Below are 19,903 nucleotides of genomic sequence, written 5' to 3'. Positions count from 1 at the left end.
AAAGAATAGCTGAAACAATGGGTCATTTCCCTTAACAACCCCGCTAACTGCCACCACATACACTACTGTAAAATCTTGCTTGCCTGCCCTGCCTTGTGGTTTTAGAGTATAAAATAAAAACACAAACTGGGCTAAGGATCGAAGCCTTTCCGGAGCTGTCCTGACTTTGGTCCACTGGTAACGTTTTGTCTCTTCTCCTCTCACTGGCATCAGAGATCTTATTCCAGAAAGATTCTGTCGACATTTATGGAGGCCTCTGTGAGATCTCCTTCACCGAGACCACAGTTAGCCCAGAGAGGCTGCCTCTTCCAGCTCTCAGCTCACTGAAAGTCTCTGGAACTAGAAAGCACGCACCCCCTGTGGGGTTCCGGAGGTTTTGAAAGACTTGGCTAACACTACACAGAAAATTGCTCAAAGTTGCAAGTGTCAAGTTGTGCATAAACCCCAGGACCCACACCAAGGCTGATGTGAGCCAATCCTAACCAGCCTCTGAAACTGACAATCTCAAAACAACCTCAGAATGAAGATGACAGCTCAGCTCCCATGCTACTTTCCTGATCCTGTGGATGCTCATCTGTTGATCACCCCTTGGACCTCATCATACTTGTGATGGAACTGCCCTCCATCTGGTAAATAGGCTGCGTGTTCTTTTGGAGATGACCCTTGCCCATGGACAAGTAGCCAGAAGACAAAAGAGTTATTATGGATTGCGGGGAACCTATTGTTCTTAATACTGGTAATATGTGGGCTTTGCCATGAAAGGGTCCTGGAAGGGACCTCCCAGAGAGTGAGGAAGAGTTAAAGTCATAATGGGCTTTTAGGGATGGGGAAACAAGGTTAAATATTATAGGAAATGACCCCATAAAGCCTGTCATCTGAAAAAAGACATGTCTAAAATGTTCACTTTAATAAATGCCAGCCATGTGCTCCTTTACCTATGTTGGAATCGCTGGATACGTTTACATGCAAGCCGGGTTACTTACACTGGAGTAGGAACAAGTAACCAAAGCCAGGCTAACAACAGGAAAAGGACATATATAACTGGGCCATCTGATCAAGTCGTAGGAGAAGCCCAATGTGTGAGAAATGGAAAAGGCTGTACTAGACTAAATAAAAGAACAGTAGCTCCTAGCACTACCTATTGTACAGGCTGCAATGGTGATCACACCTGTTACCCAGAAGACAGTTGCAGGCTAGTGTTCTTGACCTCTAACTTAGATGTGCTACCAGAAAGCAAGATCCAGCAACATTTATATCCTCTAGTAAGATATCTCCTGTACTTTTACCAGTCCTGCTGGGAACGATTCTGACAGTCTCCATGACTGCCAATGACTCTGCAATAAGGCATCGAATAAATTCATCCTAGTCAGGTCTCTACTCAAAGCAAGAAACGTGTAATTCTTGTTTCAAAAAGCAAAGTCACTCTTCAGAATGAAGTAGATTACTTGGCAACAATGGTCCTCCAAAATCCTAGAGGATTAGGCTTGATTAACACTGAAAGGGGAGACGGTTGGGAATAGCATGAGAACATGCCAAGGGCATGCCTAAAATGATTAAGGCCAGAAGTACAACCAAGAGCCAACGGAGTACAGTGCAGATGGTACACCAGAAGTACTCCAAGACAGACTCGTAAGGTAGCTACACCTGGTGTAAAGTGAATATAAACTGGTGTTGTGGAAGATGAAAAGGAGGGAATTAAACAGAATAAGGTATAAAAGACCAAGTACTGGTTTATAGTGATTTATTTGCTTGTTTACATGCAGCATTATTTCTACTGCCTATTTGACAGGCAGGACTTCCTTTGCTACATGAAACAGAACAAAGCTGGGGAAATTGCTGAAATAATAGGTAATTGCTCTTAACACCTGGTGACTGTCCCATACCCTACTGTAAATTTTTACTTCTCTACCTGCCCCACCGTGTGTTCTCACAGTTTAAATGAAAATACAGACTAGGCCCAGGATCGAGGCCTTTCAGGAGTTACCCTGGCTTCTGTCCACTGCCCATGGTCTAAGAGTGCTTATTCCAGAAAGATTCCCAAAACAAAAGGATTGATGTTGTAATTTAAAAGGTAAGCGCTCATTGTCGTTTGCTACATCTCACAGATTTGTTGTCTTCACATTGTCTCGGTTTGAAAATAGGTGACACTAAACTATCTTTCCATGTGCCACTGCGGGAAACTGGATGAAGGGCATGCAAGTTTTTGTTCTTTTTATAGCAGCTTGCTTATAAATCAGAAGGAAGCTACCTCCTCAACAGCTGATTTGTTAATTTTTCATTCTTTTAAAGCACTATATCTTCTAAGAGATTGAGTGTAAATTTCAGATGTCTGTGTGTATGTGTATTTATGTTTGTGCATGTGTATGTGTGTGTGTGTGTAGGAGAAAGGGGGGACTGAGGGAGGGAGGGATGGAGACAGAGAGAAAGAAAGAAGGCGAGAATGTGGGTACATGGAGGTCAAATGACAAGCTTGTTCCATTGCATTCATCTGGACAAAGTATATTATCCCTGAAAGATATTTTCAGCCTTTTAAAGGAATGTGCATGGACATGTGCTTAATGACCACTGGTTAGACATTTCATATTGCTTTAAATTTTCATTACTTTTCTTTACAAAAAATATGTGGATGTGTGAGATAACGCTAATAAAAGGAAGACCTCTAAAAGTTTGAAAGTACAAAAATGGTTGGAAAAATGGTTTGAATGAAAATGACCCCCATAGGCTCATAGGGAGTGGCATTATTGGAGTTGTGGCACTGTTGGAGTAGGTGTGGCATTGTTGGAGGAAGTGTGTCACTGGAGGGTGGGCTTTGAGGTTTCAGAAGCTTTCGCCAAGCCCAGTGGCTCACTGTGTCTTCCTGCTGCCTGTGGATCCAGATGTAGAACCCTCAGCTACCTCTCCAGCTCCATGTCTGCCTTTGTGCCTCCATGGCTTCCCACCATGACAATAATGGACTAAACCTCTGAACTGTAAGCCAGCCCCAACTAAATATTTTCTTATATGAGTTGCCATGGTCATGTTGTCTCTTCACAGCAATAGAAACTCTAAGACGGAAGATGGTACCAGGGGCTGTGGAATCGCTGTGGTAGGCCTGACCGTGCTTTTGTTCAGAGAAATTTGGATTTGTGGACTTTGGGTTAGAAAACCAGCTGAATGCTTTAAGTGGGGCTTAATGGGTCATTCTAGTAGAGACATGGGAAACAGTGGTGACTGAGGGTGATTTGAACTGTGGGGACTTGGCTCAACGGGTGTCAGAAGAGAAGAATGTTAACATGTAGCCTAGAGACTGTTCTTGTAATATTTTAGCTAAAAAAAAAATATAAAATGTACAGTTGGAGGAGAAGGGGGGATTAGTAAGTATAAACAGGTTAAAGAAGAGCCTGATGCCAAGTGGAATAAAAGGCGTGGTGACCTCCAAGCAAGACCCCACCCAGCTAAGGTTGCAACTCGTAAAGGGAATTAAAGCAAGACTCAGTGCTGAGCATGGTGCCACACACCTTTAATTCCAGCACTGGGAGGCTGAGGCAGGCAGATTCAAGACCAGCCTGGTCTACAGATCAAGCTCTGGGGCAGCCAAGCTTAGACAGGGAAGGAAACCATAGAAAGCAGAGCTGGTGAAAATATTTACATGGGGGGCCACGTGTTCCATACCCAGCAAGCAGCAGAACTTGATAACTTTGGCTATGTGGTTCTGAGCTTAGAGTCAAGGATAAAAGAAAGGGGTTATGGAATCTTCCTCCTAGACTAAGGAAAGCCTCTGAGGCCAGGCATGTATCAGAAGCAAGGAGACCTAGACAGGCCATTGCATGAAGCTGTAAATGTGAAAGCTGGGTTGCTTTGGAGACTTCAAGATATTGAAGATGCCAGACTCATGGGATACCTCCCTAACAGGGAGTGGAACCAGCCCAAGAGAAAGAAGTGTATTGTAGTCAGCAAAGCTGAAAGGAGCTGGAAATTTGAGGAGCAGTTTGACGTCAGACATAGAGAGGCAGAGTTTGTGGTTTGTCTAGCTGGGTTTTGGTCCAGTATTTCTATGCTCCTTTTCTACCCTTTTGGAATGGTTATGTATGTTCTGTGCCATTTTATGTTGGAAGTATGTGATCTGCTTTCTTATTTTGATTTTACATAAACTTTGATTTTTTTTCTGTGTCTCTGAGAATTTTATTTCAAAATTCATGAATAACATGGATATATTCTCCCCAATTTTTTTCTTAGAAAGCCATTTAAAGTTCTACTAACTTCTTATCTCTTTAAATACTTAATTCAATTTACATTGTGGTCATACACCCCTCCCTCTTATCCTCCCAGCCTCACCCTCACTCCTGCATTCCTTCTCCCCTATTGCTCAGAATAGGGAGACCTCTTACCCAGACACCCCAGCTCACCTATTCACATGAGAACTGAGTTCCTCTTCCTCCCATGTGGCCTGGTAGCGAAGTTCCATCAGGGAGAAGTCATCAAAAAGCAGGCAACATAGTCCAGGTCAGAGATATCCCCCACTCCCCTAACTAGTGGGTTCACATGAAGCCTAAGATGACCATTGGGCTTATCAATATATCACTTTCTCAGAAAACTGCAAATAGGCATACCTCAAGACCCAGCTATACCACTCCTGGGCATACACCCAAAAGATGCTCCACCATACAACAAGGACATCTGCTCAACTATGTTCACAACAGCTTTATTCATAATAGCCAGAATCTGGAAACAACTGGATGTCCCTCAACTGAGGAATGGATAGAGAAATTGTGGTACATTTACCCAATGGAATACTACCCAGCCATCAAAAACAAGAAAATCATGAACTTTGCAGGCAAATGGGTGGAACTAGAAAAGATCATCCTTAATGAGGTAACACAGACCCAGAAAGACACACATGGTATATAACTTACTTATAAGCAGGTTTTAGTCATATAGTACAATACAAACATACTACAATGCACAGACCCTAAGATTTAAACAGGGTTGAGACTGTTAAGGACTATGGGGACTTTGAAGTTGGACTACAGGCATTTTGGATTATGCTATGGCTACAGGGTAATGGGGGGCCAGGAAGTAAAATGTGGTGATTTGAATGAAATGGCGCCAATAGACTCATAGGGAATGGCAATATTGAAAGTGTGGCCTTGTTAAAGAGGTGTTGCATTATTGAAGAAAGTATGTCACTTCGGGGGCAGGGGGTGCCAGCTTCGAGATTTCAGAAGCTCAAGCCAGGCCCAGTAGCTCATTATCTCTTCCTGCTGCCTTTGGATCCAAATGTAGAACTCTCAGATATCTCTCCAGCACCATGTCTGCTTGCATGTCATCATGCTTCTCACCGTGATGATACAGACTAAATCTCTGGACTGTAAACCTGTCCTATTACATGTTTTTGTTCATAAATGTCTTTGCAGTGGTCATGGTGTCTTTTCACAGCAATAGAAACCTCTACATAAGACACATACATTTAAGTAATCCATTCTCAAGTTAGGGCTAGCACTGAGACAAGAATGCGGAATTCATCTTCCCAAGTCTGCTTCGGAAGTAAGGCTTGATAATCTGGGGTCTCAGAAAGAGAATAATGAACTGAGCTTCCAAATTGTCGCTGAATAGTTCCCAATTTTTTCTCAAATAAGAAACACATTCTCCATCGTGTATTTATATGTGGCTTACCTCTGAACACTCTTAAGAATGCCAAATATGTTTCAGCTTTGGGAAAACAGCCAGTTATCTGAAAAAGCACTTTCCCTGGGTCCTATGAGTCAAGACCTGCTCTAATTAACAACTTCAAACTTTAAAATACTTCTGGACACCAGATTATTTTAAAGTTATTTTGAATTCTGAATAGTAGCTTATTTAAATTCTTAGTAAATTAGTCCCTTCAATTATTCTAAGACACAGACCCCTGGGAGTTTTTAGATATTATTCATCTTCCTCCTCCCTCACCCAAGTTTCTCAAAACTCTTGGGCAACTTTTTCGAAAGAGTTCAACTTCATGTCATTCCCAACAATATAAGCAAGCATCCTGCATTTAGAACTAGAAATTTGCAAACACAATCATGCCTTTTTCACTTTCTGGAGAAGAATGATGGTTGTTTATATCCCCCCACATACACTGTGCCATCATTCTTGGCCTATGTCTTCAATGGTGGACTATACCATGAGACAAGCTATGTCAGTAAAGCGTAGACTTTTGGTCCATAGATTCTTAGGCACAATGTGTATCACAATGCTGCCAATGTAACTCACTGAGCATAGTTGGAGTGGGAAGCTGTACGTTCGCTCACACTGCATCCTATAGAGCCGCAGCCAACCCTGTGGGCTTTGCTGCTGGACAGGATGACCGCACGTCAGAGGGAAGGAGTCAGAAAAGAACTTGGAGAATGTTTGCGGAGTAAAATCAAAGAACCTGATTTGTCCCTTCCTGTGTTTGACACAGCACTTCACAGCAAACTGAGGCAGAAGTTGTTACCCACTTAAGGAATATAAAGCCTAGTCCACATCTACCTGATTACTGGACATGTGAGTTCAGTTGTATAGAGGCCATTGCTACCCAAAATTAACAAAACGATCACTGAAAGGAATGAGCACTCCCTTAAAGTGGATGGATAAATTATATGATAAACTCATATAATTGACATTTATGAATGCTCAATTTGTCCTTTTCCTCATGAAAGACGGAGTAATGAATCTCCACCAATCAGTGAACTTGAAAACTTCTTAAAATTTGTATTCACCAAAGGACTGAAGGCCGTAAAAACAAATACACTTGCTTGATTAGTTTCTGTAAGGACATCTTTTTCTTCAGAGGTAGACAACCATCTAAGATACTCACCAAGAGTAAATTTATATAGTTTATAGAAAATTAACAACCTGCTAAGGACAGACAAAAATATACGGAGAATTCAGGCACGGTAAGAAGGTTTGGGAATATGCGTATCTTGACTATAGATACTTTCTTCCAACAGGTCATACAAGTGAACAAAACGAGCACACACATTCACAGAGTAAATCCCTAACCTGCTGCGGACTGACTGGTGCTTACTCTTCAAACACAAGTGAAATATTCCCTCTGGTGGACGCGTCTCCAGATTACCTGTACTGCTTTCTCATGTCATGGCCAACTGCATTGGTCTCCCAAATTTTGGTAGCAAGAACTCTAACCGTATTCAGGAACAGGATAAAATTCAGCTGAAAGACAAAAGAAGGTAATATCACAAATAAATTAAACTACTCTTCAAGACGTTGACAGAAATTTGAATAATCTGAACTTCTTAGTATTCAAACTAAAAATTGCCCACTCCATAAATTTGAATGCAGAATCTGAGATGAGATAGTAAAGGCTACTGATTCTTGATTTGGCTTCATAAAAAAGAAAAATATATACATTTTAATAGCATGAGAAACCAGACATATCAAAGACTAATCTAACAGGAGCCAATTTCTTTTTTTTTTATTTAACTTTTATTAATTACACTTTATTCCTTTTGTATCCCCCCATAAGCCTCTCCCTCCTCCCCTCCTGGTCCCACCCTCCCCCCCCTTTCTGCATGCATGCCTCTCCCCAAGTCCACTGATAGAGGAGGTCCCAGGAGCCAATTTCTAAGGTTCGGATGAAGCCCCATGGCAGGTTGGCAGGACAAAAACAAGTTATTATATAAATGGGACTAATGTCTGGCATCTGCCTCTGTGTTCATGAGAATATTTCTCTTCTACAATGTGTCATATCTACTGGGAGATGCACATTAAGGATACTTTTCAGGCAAGATGCTGCATAAGAAAAATAGCCCTCCACAAGGACCAAATATATCTGGGCCCAGGGGTCTTTTCTGAGAATGATACTCCAACCAAGGACCATGCATGGATATAACCTACAACCCCTGCTCAGATGTAGCCCATGGCAGGTCAGTGTCCAAGTGGGTATCCTAATAAGGGGAACAGGGACTATGTCTCTGACATGAACTCAGTGACTAGCTCTTTGACACCCCCCCCCCTCCGAAGGAGGAGCAGCCTTGTCAAGCCACAGAGGAGGACATTGCAGCCAGTCCTGATGAGACCTGATAAGCTAGGGTCAATTGGAAGGGGAGGGGGACCTCCCCTATCAGTGTACTTAGATGGGGGCAGGGAAGAGATGAGGGAGGGAAGGTGGGATTGGGAGGGAATGACAGAGGGGGCTACAGCTGGGATACAAAGCGAATAAAATGTAATTAATGTAAAAAAATTTTAATTAAAAAAAGAAAAAAATAAGAAAACAGCCCTGCTGTAGAATGTCACATTGAATTGGAGAAGTCATAGGTGTGGAACCACTGGAGAGGACCAAGTTCTGTCTTCAAACAAGCAAGATGGCAGAGGGTGCTGGGATGAGTCCTGAGTGTAAGAGAAAGGTTCTTCTAGACTAATCGTGCGTGGCTGCCATTTCTTGGATACTCCCTGAGTTTCACATAAATATGAGATATTTTTATTGTGTTCGATTATTAAGGACCCCAAATTTTCCAATTCAGAGAGATTTAACCTGGAGTACCTAGCTATTAGCTGGAATTTGAACTCATCTGCATGGTTCCACGCTGTGTTTAATGATCTCACACACACTCTCTCTCTTCAGATGGATTTAAAAACTACAATACATGAGAAAGGTGAGGCTTTCCATGGAAGCTGCTTTCTGAACAGGCATATGTATAACACATCCCAGAATTTCCTCTCTACCTAAGACGACGGTTCCTGGCAATGCAATGTGTCTGGGGTGAAGAACTGGGGAAAGGCTGAGTCATGGCAACTCTAGAAGAGATTGAGTGTTAGGAATTTTGCCAAGAAGTACTGTGGGCTCATGACCAGCTGTGTGATGTTATTTATCACTCCCCATTCCTTATAATAGAAGTGCAACCTTAAGCTCTACCATATTAAAATATCCAGAACCAAGGTCTCTGTCCCCATGTCATACTTCAAAGATACGTTGTGAACCTTCCTCCAAAATTGATGGGAAGTGTTACATACAAGTTAACCCAATAGTTTAATAAGAGAGATGATATATTCAAGAATGGCCAGATTGGTTATTAAAGATTAAGAAGTAAGAAAAACTAAGACTGAGCAGAACTTGTAAGCTTCAAAGAAAGTACGAACATGCATATGAACATAGTGACTCACGTAAGAATAGTTGCATGAAATTCCAGACAATTGCTCTAAATAATTTAGAAAAATCTAGAATGTAGGGTAACTACAAAGTGTTGTTGGCTATTTAATATCTAAATCATTTTACAAAGAAAGGCTCTTTAATTTTCATAATAATTCTAGAAGATATATCGTCGTCAGCATCATCACTCCAGAGATGCAGAACAGATGACATTCCATGTGGTCACACAGCCAGTGAGTGGCAGAGTGCCAAGGGAGATGACCCAGTGGATCTACTGTATACTCTTGGCCACTCTGTTGCTGCCCATAAAATAGAATTGACTCAATAAAAGGCCTAATTGGATCAAAGATGTTAATTTTAAATCTGAGATTCTACATTTAGATAAAAAAAAAAAAAAAAACATTTTAAATGTTCCTCAAAACAGCAGGGTCGGCAAAAACTTTCTGACTAGAACTTTAACAGCATAGGAACCAGCCCCTAGCATCAGATGGTGGCCCTACGGCAAAGGAAACACTCAGGATAGCAGGCAGGCCACAGATGGGAGACAACCTTTACCAACTCCGCCTCAGACACAAAGAACTGCCGAAATTGAGTACCAAGTAAACAAAACAGCCAACCAACAAACATACTAGAATAACTGTGTGGAGAGGATGTGGGGGAAAAGGAACCCTCATTCCCTGCTGATGGGAAGCATGGTGAAAATTAATACAGCCAGTAGAAAAGGGGGTTTGGAGGTTCCTCAAAATATTAAAAATGAAACTAACATATCCCCCAGCTATTCCACTCCCGAGCATGCACCCAGAGTATCCCATACCTGACCCCAGAGACATTTGCATTCCCATGTTTATTGCTGCTGTATTCATTATTGAAAAGAAATTGAACCAGCCCAGATGCCGTTTATCAACAGGTAAACGTTTGTTGAAAGTCTGGTTCATATGTAATCAAACATTATTCAACTCTGAAGAAAAATTAAATAACAAAATTTCAGAAAAAAGAACATCGATGGATTGAGAATTGATAATGTTAAATGAGGTGAGCCAATCTGAATATTAAAAAAAGCATGTTTACCCTCAAATCATATCCACTCAATAATGTATACATGTATATATGTAAACAAATACATGTGTAGGGATCATATAACATTTTAAAAGGAGAACAAGAGAGGGCAATGAAACAAAGCCAAAATGCATATGAGTGAGTTCACATATATAATATACTTTGTGTATATCCTCTCAAAGTGTAACACATTTTAAATGTGGATTAGGTCATTATTGGGCACTGTCCACATGTATTCCATGCGGGACCAATACCTTCCTAGGAGACATAAATTTTAAATTACATTTTATGAGACTGTTTCTCCAACCAAGGACCATGTATGGATGTAACCTAGAACCTCTGCTCAGATGTAGCCCATGGCAGCTCAATATCCAAGTGGGTTCCCTAGGAAGGGGAACAGGGACTATTTCTGACATGAACTCAATGGCTAGCTCTTTGACCTCCTCCAACCCTGAGGGAGGAGAAGGCTTGCTAGGCCATAGAGGAGGACTTAGCAGCCAGTCCTGAAGATACCTGATAAGCTAAGGTCAGATGGAAGGGGAGGAGAACCTCCCCTATCAGTAGACTTGGAAAGGGGTAGGGAGGAGATGAGGGAGGAAGGGTGGGATTAGGAGGGAATGAGGGAAGGGGCTATGGCTGGGATACAAAGTAAATAACCTGTGATTAATATTTTAAAAATAAAAATTATATATATATAAATATATACAAACAAAAAAGAAAAAACAAACAAAAAACACAAATTTTAGATTCAAAATAATAATGTGAAGATTGTTGGAATTATGTTCAAAATAATCCCATTCTTAAAACTTTTGAGGGTTCCTTGAATCTATTGTCTCTGGATTTTCAAATAACATGTCTGGAATTTGAAAACGCTGAGAAGCCTGTTTGGTTCCTCCCTCCCCACTGCATGTTATAATTCTAAAAATGTATCATTGTTGCTGAATAAATGTACTTTGCTTTAAGTATACAGAAAGCATCAAATGGAGATGTAGACAGAAATTCCTTGAGAACAGGACAGTCTGCTAAATGATTGTAAAGGACCTAACGCATAACCAAGTTTTCAAATCAGTATTCCAAACAGCAAGGAGTAAGCCAGCAGCAGGAGAACGGATTCAGCAATGGAGGCCATGCTGGAAGAGCCCTTCCAGAGGGTGGCTCCAGTTGTGTGGGGCTTAGGTGCTTACACGGAGAACATGGAACTTAGAACTAGCAAGCAAATTATTCTTTCTGAAGAAAAAAAAGACTGTAAACAAAGATACAGAGAAAAATCCCCTATATGAAAGAGAGATATGAATGTGCAGTTAGAACAGCTGTATTGTATGCCAGTAGAGGGGCATGAAAAACAAACAGCCAGCGGCATCTGTCGCTTCACTATGGTTACCCTGCAGTAATGAACGATGTTCTTACTGGTGCTGCTCTAAGGGAGAATCATGTAGAGTCCCTTCATGCCTCATGCAGTGTTCTTGGAGGAAATGTTTGCTTGAAGCTTCATTTCATGTAAGCATAGTTTGTTGGAGTTTTTTTCTTTGTTTGTTTTTGGGTTTGTTTGTTTGTTTTGCTTTTTGGGTTTTTTTTTATTTTGTTTTCTGTTTTTAAATAGAGAGGGTACAGAATCGAATGAGTACTAGTAAGCATTAAAGTCAAAAACGCAGCGATGTGGGTATGGCTCAGTGGGTAGTGCTTGCTGTGGAAAGCGAGGGGTCTTGAGCTCAACTCCCCATTTGTCCACATACAAGCTAGACAGGATTATATGTGCCTGTAACCCCAGCATTGGGAGAAAGCGACAGGCAGATCCTGAGAGTGTGCCAGCTGCCCAGCCTAGCCAAGATAGCTTCATGTTCAGTGAGAGTAGTAATAATAATAGTAATAATTGAATAATAATAATAAGGAAATTAATAGAGGATGGTATCCAGCATCCTCTAACCTCTGCAACACAGCTGATTACAAACACATACACTATACGCAACACACACAATACATTAAATTAAACCAGGAACTTAGAGAATGACCTGCGGCAGGCAGGAGCCTGGTCCTGCCCCTCACTAGCTGTATCACTCAGGAGAGCATCACAGTAGAGCTGATCCTGCTGAGGTGGGAATGATGAGCTGGCCCCACTGGCATGAAAGCAGGAGCACCGGCTCTGCCCCTTGCCAGGTGCAGGGCTGAGTGAGTGAGCCAGGGCAGCGCAGGAGAGCTGGCGGGATGTCCAGCTCAGCTTCCACCCAGACCCAAATCCAGGGCTTTGAGTTGGCCCAACATCTGTCACATCTGTGAACCACCTGAGCATGTGAAGGGGGCCAGTCCTGCAGATCCAAAGCTGCAGGATCTCCATGACACAGGACAACAACAGGATATCTGAGAGGAGCCCCGTGAGGATCCAGTATTGATGGTGTGACAGAAGCCAGGGGCCTAGAAACAGGCCAATCACTCACTGCAATGATTGTTTGCAAGTAAAGAAGTGTGGACAAAAGGGTATACTGAAGGACACAGCTTCCACAATAAGATTTTTTTTCCTTTGGGGGGTCAGGTCGCAAGGATGGAAGATGGGTACGAAGGGGCAGGAAGATAAAGGAAATTGGGATGTATAATGTAAAATTCACAAAGAACCAATAAAAAGTTTAAAATAGTAATAATGCCAATATAGAAACTGGATTTCTTCTTCTTGAAAATGTAAACAAATTTAAATGATTATTCTTATTTGTTTGTTTGGTTAGTTTTTCGAAACAGGGCTTCTCTGTGTAACCCTGGCTGTCCTAGAACTCACTCTGTAGAACAAACTGGCCTCAAACACACAGAGATCCACCTGCCTCTGCCTCCCAAGTGCTGAGATTAAAGGTGCGCACCACCACAGCCCTAAATAATTATCCTTAATGAACTAGAGATGAATTTTTAAAATGTTCCAAGTTTCAGCCATGAAATCTCTGTCTCCTTTAGCCCTCCTTTCTCAGGACTTTCTCAAAAGCTCTTCCTGAACCTCTGACACCCCAGCTTCTGGCCCGTTTGAATGTTGGCCAAATCAACGGGAAGAAACACCGCATCACAGTGCCTAAAACATTCCTGGTGTTTATTCGAGACGTACTGAGTTAGAACACCTGAGCCAGTGAGCTGTGCCTGCTCTCTACATTACCTGTGTTGAAGTAAATCAGCGCAGCCCACTTTAATAAAGATTTCTTGCTTCTTATTTTCTTCTATTTTATTCAGTAGTTTTATTAATTTTTGAGACCCTCATACAGTGCATTAGAATCACATTTACCTCTCCTCTTTCCCCTAACTCCAGATCCATCCCCCACTCCTCCCAACTTTGTGACTTTGTGCCCCCACCCCTTTCATTTCCTAATAGCATTCTGATTCCACTTTTTCTTGCCCAGATGCTCTTCCTGGTGCTATCATCCACCTGCCTTGGTCTCCCAAGAACTGGGCCGCTTTTCAAATAGCAGGTGCAGCTAAGCGAACCTCCGAGTGGCAATAAAAACAATAGATCATCTAAAACTCAGTCTCTAAGCAACCCACAGCCGGCATTTTAAAACGATCCAAAGAACTAAAATAAGAAATTAGAGCGGGCCAGTCACTGACACATTTGAATCTGTAGGCTTGCTCTTCTGCAGTCTGTCGATCATTTTCTGAGAACTCGTCAAAAATAAGCCAAGGGTCAGAAAATGGTCAAGGTGGAAACTATTTTGAAGATGTTTTCCTGATGGTAATTTGACGATGTTAGCGCAGAGATCGTCACCTTCAAATGTCCCTACATAAATCCATGAGGCTGTGAGAGCTGCCGAGTTCATCGTTCACACTGTGCATGGTGCTAAGAAATGTGGACCAGGAGTGAGTACTCCATAAGAGCCATTATCATTGGTCTGTATTCACAGTTTTCGAGACATTTACTGCATCATTGAGCTATGGACCAGTCTCTGTGCATTTGACATGGGTCGGCTCTTCAGGTGACTAATGGTCTAGTTTGAACGAAGTACATTTAATACAGAGATCACTTTTCAGGGTTTTTTTTTTTTTCTTATGAATGTTTTGTTCTACATACCTGTAAAAAAGGTATCTTGGAGAATTCTAACAGGAGGAACAAGATGATACCTTTCATAAAAACTTTTAGGAAAATCTTAAATGATGAATTTTTAAAATATCATACCCATTGCTTTTTAAATATGAAGAGAAGATAAACAGGAAAAATCTACTTTCTGTCCCTTAGGTCAATGATTCATTTCCCCCCAGCTGTTATCACAGAAGGGTCAAACTCCAAAATCAAGAGACAGGGATAAGGAAAATTGGTAAAAGAGGGATTTATATAGATAAAGTTTAGTATGTAATTTTGACAAAATTGCAAATACCAAATTGATTTTTTTTCCTAAAGAAAACTCTTCCTTCCACAAGTCTTCCTAAATTTCTTAAAAATAGCACTACAAATGAAATACAAACTTAAATATATACCATAGAAGCTGTCCATGAGTTAGAGACTAACAAGAAATGAACTATGAATTTTGTATTTATATTTATTGTAGAATCAAATTGTAGTATTAGGATGGGGAGTTTATGACTTATTGTTTAAAAGATCATTAATTCATATCAGTGTGCATATCAACTAAGTCAAAATATTCCTCATGGTCAACATATTGAGAAATAAACCAATACGAAGACTGAGTAAATGGGTTGCATTTAGGCGGTCTCTGGGGAGAATGAAAATGCCACAATTGACCTTTAAGCAGACAATTGTTGCAACAAAGGGGTGAACATTAAGGTCAGGATTAACCAAACAGAACCCTTCTTGCCACTAACAACCAGACAAGAGAATGTATCTTGGGTTTATTCGCTAAGCGGACCTCTTGAAGAACCTGTGAATAGTGCAGCTCTCCCCACTGAGGCACAGGATGCCGAGGGGCAGTGCTGTCCCTAGAAATCTGGAAGACACAATTTGCTCAGTGCAAGCTCCCAGAACAAAAGGTGGGCTATTTGAAGTCAACTCCATGTCTTATATTCACCCCACTAGGGCATTAGCCCATTTCCACAGGGATGAGGGAGATGAAGGAGGAGACACATCACATAAACACGGGACTGAGGGAAGAGAGAAAAGCACCCACTCCAGAGTGTATCCAAAAGCCCCAACTAAGGCATCCAATAAGAATCTATCCAGAAAGAAAGAAGAGAAGAAAGAGAAGGGGAAAGACAGGAAAAATAGATTCTGGAAGAAGTTTCTATCCATCTAGCGGGATCCATCAATAAATTAGTTATATGTTCACATTTAGATAAGCACTGGTTAGATTTACTTTTCTTGGTTCCTTTAAAAAAAAATGGTTTCAATTGGATGGTGGCATATACCTTTAATCCTGGGTAGAAGCAGGCAGATATCTCTTACATACAACTTGTGACTGCTCAGAACTCCCTTATTCCCTTAAACTTGGTTTTCTCTGTATGCCACTGAGAAATCCTGACCCCATTCTATCTGATTCTAACCCTAACCCTAACTGCTGTTGGTCCAGTGGCCACTGTGCTGGAGGAAACTCTCAGAATGCATTAAGAGGATAGCCATTTTGTTGTCGTACTTACTCACATATACCATGCAGCAAGGGGCGAGGGAGGGCAGTCACCAGTCAGTGAGAAACCTTCAATTTCTTTGAGGTTTGGGACCATTCAAAAGGTCACCTTGAAGATGTGGCACACCAAGGAAGAAAGAGAAACGTATCTTAGCCTCCCAGGCTTTCAGAAAGACATGTGGAACAGACCAGCATTGGCAGAGGTGGACAAGTTAAACTTCAGGTAAAAGGCTGGGTGAAGGGGTGTGAGCATGCACAGCAGAGTCCCTGAAAGATGCTGGGTTCCGTTGCAGGTGCCTGGAGCTCACCAGGTGACACTGTGTACCCTCAGGTTAGAGTATCGGCTCTCCCCACTTAGGATCTAAGCAGACTGGTCCATTTCCTTATTTACAGTTATTGTGAGCTGCCTGCACCTGTACAAATCAGAGGCTTCACTCTCCCTCCTGAAAATGGTGGAAGAGATTTTCCTTCGCTCCCTTTTCTCGTATCACTTATGTAAGAAAACTTTGAAATATTTTCTCATCTCAGTGATACGTATATGATTATATATATATGTATACATAGGTCTTTTTATCATATCAAAGACCCAAGGATGTCTTTCTCAAAACTTTGGAACCAATTCTTTAGAACACAAGCTTCAAAGGAAGTGCTCTTATCTCCTGGTTTTCTGAGTAGGAAGAGGAGCCTAAATTCTGCATCTTCAAGGTTCAAAGCTGCCTTCTGCCACAAGGCTTTGATGAGTTTACCTTCCCTCTACATAGAGGTAGTTAACAAACACAGGTAATCACCCCAAGTTCAGGATGATTCATTAGCACCAAATAGCACTGGGAAGCCCTCTTATATGAGAATCAGTTGTTCATCTTGAAAATACCTATGCAATGGCTTGGTTTTGCTTAGCTACAAAAAACTAATAAAAGGATTTCTTTGCCATTGCAGCCCCTTAACAGGTGACCCACTGTGCACATAGCACCTGAGTTTAACAATTTGACTTTAGAAGTTCTTTGGTTTTTGTTTTGTTTTGTTTTGTTTTTCTGAAGTAACTTTGTAGGCAGGATTTCTGTGATAGATGTTTCCGCTTTTTCATTGTGTCTCCTTAACCAGGTATGGTGGTGCACTTCTGTAATTCCACACTTGAGAGATGGAGGCAGAAGAATTGGGAATTAATAATTGGTAACCTAGCCAATTCAAGACTGGCTATGAGACAGACAGACAGACACAGACACACACTCAGAAAGAGACAGAGAGACACACACACAGAGATTTCCTCCATAGCAAAACTTTGTTCTTATCATCATAACAAAAAAAAAAATCTGGGTAATTAAAAAGAAAGGAAGAAAGAAAATAAAACATTTAAAAGAACAACAAAAGTAATAAGAGAATAAAGCTACTGGACAACCAATTAACATGAAGCCTGTTAAAAGACCTCCAATGAGAGGTCAGGCCGAGCACTTAACAGAATAGGGCCCAAAGCTGCTAAGACATCAACAAATTGCACAAACACTAAGCTACACAAAAAGAAAATAAGAAAACAATCCGATTCACAATAATAACAAAAGGAATAAGATAAGGGGAATCAAGCAAAGAAAAGATTGGTAAACTTAATTATAAATACTGTTGAAGAGAATTAAAGGAAACACAGATTAATGAAAAAATATTCTACTGGAATGAATGAATTTATTAAAATGTCCATATTACCTGGCTAGATCCCGATATCCAATGCAATTCTTGTCAAAATTCTAAATAAATTCTTTTTAAAAGTACTAAAAATGACTCTAATATTCATTTGAGAGTACCTACGACCATAAATAATTGAAATAATATTGAACAAGACCAAATATTTTGACTCTGAACTATTTTACAAAGTCACAATAATCAAAACAGTGTGGCAGTTTCATAAAAACTACAGGTAGCACACTGGAACCAGAGGTCTCACAAGTAAACCCATGCATCTATGGATTTATGTGATTGATGGAGTTACATAATTAATAATACATGGCTAAATAATTTTCAACAAAAATAGTGAGAAATAGCCAACATGGAAAAGAGTTTCTTCAACAAATGGTGTTGAAACTACCTATCTATATGCAGAAGAATGAAACTGGACCCTTGTCTCACGGGGCAAACTAAATCATCTCAAAGTATACTAAAGACTTAAATGTAAGAACTTTAATTGGAAAACTCGGAAGGAAAACAGTATAGAGCAGTATAGAGATCTCCATAGAAATCCTAAGAAAGGCAGCCTAGCCTGACCTCTATCTCTACCACCTCAAGACAGGCCAGACCTCCCTAGAGAGTCATACCATGTCCAAGCAGAAAAAATTTTAAAAAGATGGTATAAACCCGCTTTAATGGTATATACCTATAAACTCAGGGCATAGAGGCAGAAGGACCAGAAGTTCTAGGCTAGACCAGGCTACATAGTAGCCTGCCTCAAAACAAACTATAGTTATACAAAACAAACAAATATAGCTATACTGACAAGCTGTGCCCTGTGGTGCAATGTTCTGCCTCTCTTCACACCTCCACACAGCCCCAGTGAGAAGAGACTCAGGATGGCAGTCACCCTCCACGCATGGATGCCATGGCAAGCAACTAGGAAGCCAATTTATTTTTAATCAAATGTTTATTAAACTTCAGAAATGGGACCTCACATGTAAAGCAAGAAAGAGAAAGTGTAGGTAAGAATATTACTTTATATCTTTCATCGTGAACAGAAGGTGAGTCAGGAAATACCTTGCCAGAAAAGTTACAAAAATAAAGGCTTACTCAAGATCTAAATGGTGACAAAGCTTTCTATTGTCAAAAACAGGCCACACCAAAAAAATGTCTTTGTCACTTTTGAGATGATAATTTTTAGTACCTGTAAGATCAATATACCACTTGGAGTATGCACTCACATGGTATTGTTCTTAATGTCAAAGCAATGGCCTGGCAGTCTTTAAGCAGAAGGAAAGAGAGAATATTCTACCACCACAAAGTTCTGCACAGCCAGAGGACACCTCACAGTGTCATGTGTGACCCATAGGTCACACAGGAACCAAAAACAGTCTCTGAGAGAACTCCCGTGTCAAAAGTCACTTACAGACACACCTGCAAAGGGTCAACACTACTGTGGTCTAGAAACTTAGGTTGTGCTTTGTTACTATGGAGACACCAGTCTCTGTCCAGTTGTACGTTCTGAAACTCCTGGCAGCTTCTCACCAACCTCTAGTATCACCATGACCACAGAGACCTACCCACCCTCCATTCCTTTACTACCTGACAGTCCCACTGCTAGTTTCCTCCAAGTTCCAAGGACTCTGAATGAGAGCTTTGATTCCATGGCTCTTTGGTGTGAAAACCTTGGGTTCTCACCATGTGCAGAATTCTGTCTCAGTTTCTTATGAGACAAACAAACCTCTCCAAGGTCCATCCCTGGCTTCCCTCGTCCTCAGTTCTTAATGCTAGCACATTTCTCAAATCTTTGCAATCTTCACAAATGGATGGATGGATGGATGGATGGATGGATGGATGGATGAATGAATGAACGAGGCCACTCCAATAATCACTAATTTTCTAACTTGTGGTTTTCTATTATTAATCTCTACCTTCTTTTGAAATAGATAACGAAATCACCTTTCACTTTCTGCTAGTTTTATGTATAAAGTACAGATCATCAAAACTGATGTAAAATAATCACTTCTTCTAGAATCTAGATTCTCAGACACGGAACTGGATTTGCCATGTATCTTCTAACTCTTGACTCTGCAGGATTTATGTCTGTGCTCTCAGGAATCCTCTCAGCCATTTGCACCAGCAATCTTACTACCCGAGGTGACGTATCCACTGTGGTCATCCAAATAAGCCCTTCCTCGAGAAGCTATCTATTAAGGCTTATTTCTTTGTCGCTCTGACTTTTCTTTCCCTTAAGTATCTACTTGACTTCTGAAATTTTCTCTTTTACGACTCAACTTTCTCCAGGTTATTGATAAAAATAATGGAGATGTTGAGTTCCAGTGTAAATTTTGGCATCTGATGAGATACATTCACGGACTAATTAAACTATAAATAGTTGAGAAGTCTCTTTTACCCTTAAATTGTAATAATGAATCCCAAAGGCACAATTACCAGTGAAGAGAAAGTTATTATCAGAGAAAGTTGCTCTTGGACTGAACCACCAACCAAAGAGCATGCATGGGCTGGTCCTAGGCCCTCTGCACATATG

General features: G+C 40.9%; 1 protein-coding gene across 1 annotated transcript in view; it reads right to left on the bottom strand.

Moving 5' to 3' along the window:
* The window catches only part of Pth2r (parathyroid hormone 2 receptor), an 82,401-nt gene that overhangs the window by 13,143 nt on the left and 49,355 nt on the right, over positions 1-19,903 (bottom strand). Inside the window, exon 10 of the mRNA XM_060368496.1 lies at positions 7,076-7,170. Within this exon, the coding sequence (XP_060224479.1) occupies positions 7,076-7,170 (95 nt within the window). The remainder of the gene's footprint in view (positions 1-7,075; positions 7,171-19,903) is intronic.

This window comes from Meriones unguiculatus, chromosome 15 (assembly GCF_030254825.1).
Source record: "Meriones unguiculatus strain TT.TT164.6M chromosome 15, Bangor_MerUng_6.1, whole genome shotgun sequence".
NCBI lineage: Eukaryota > Metazoa > Chordata > Mammalia > Rodentia > Muridae > Meriones > Meriones unguiculatus.
This window is presented reverse-complemented; position numbering and strand designations above follow the sequence as displayed.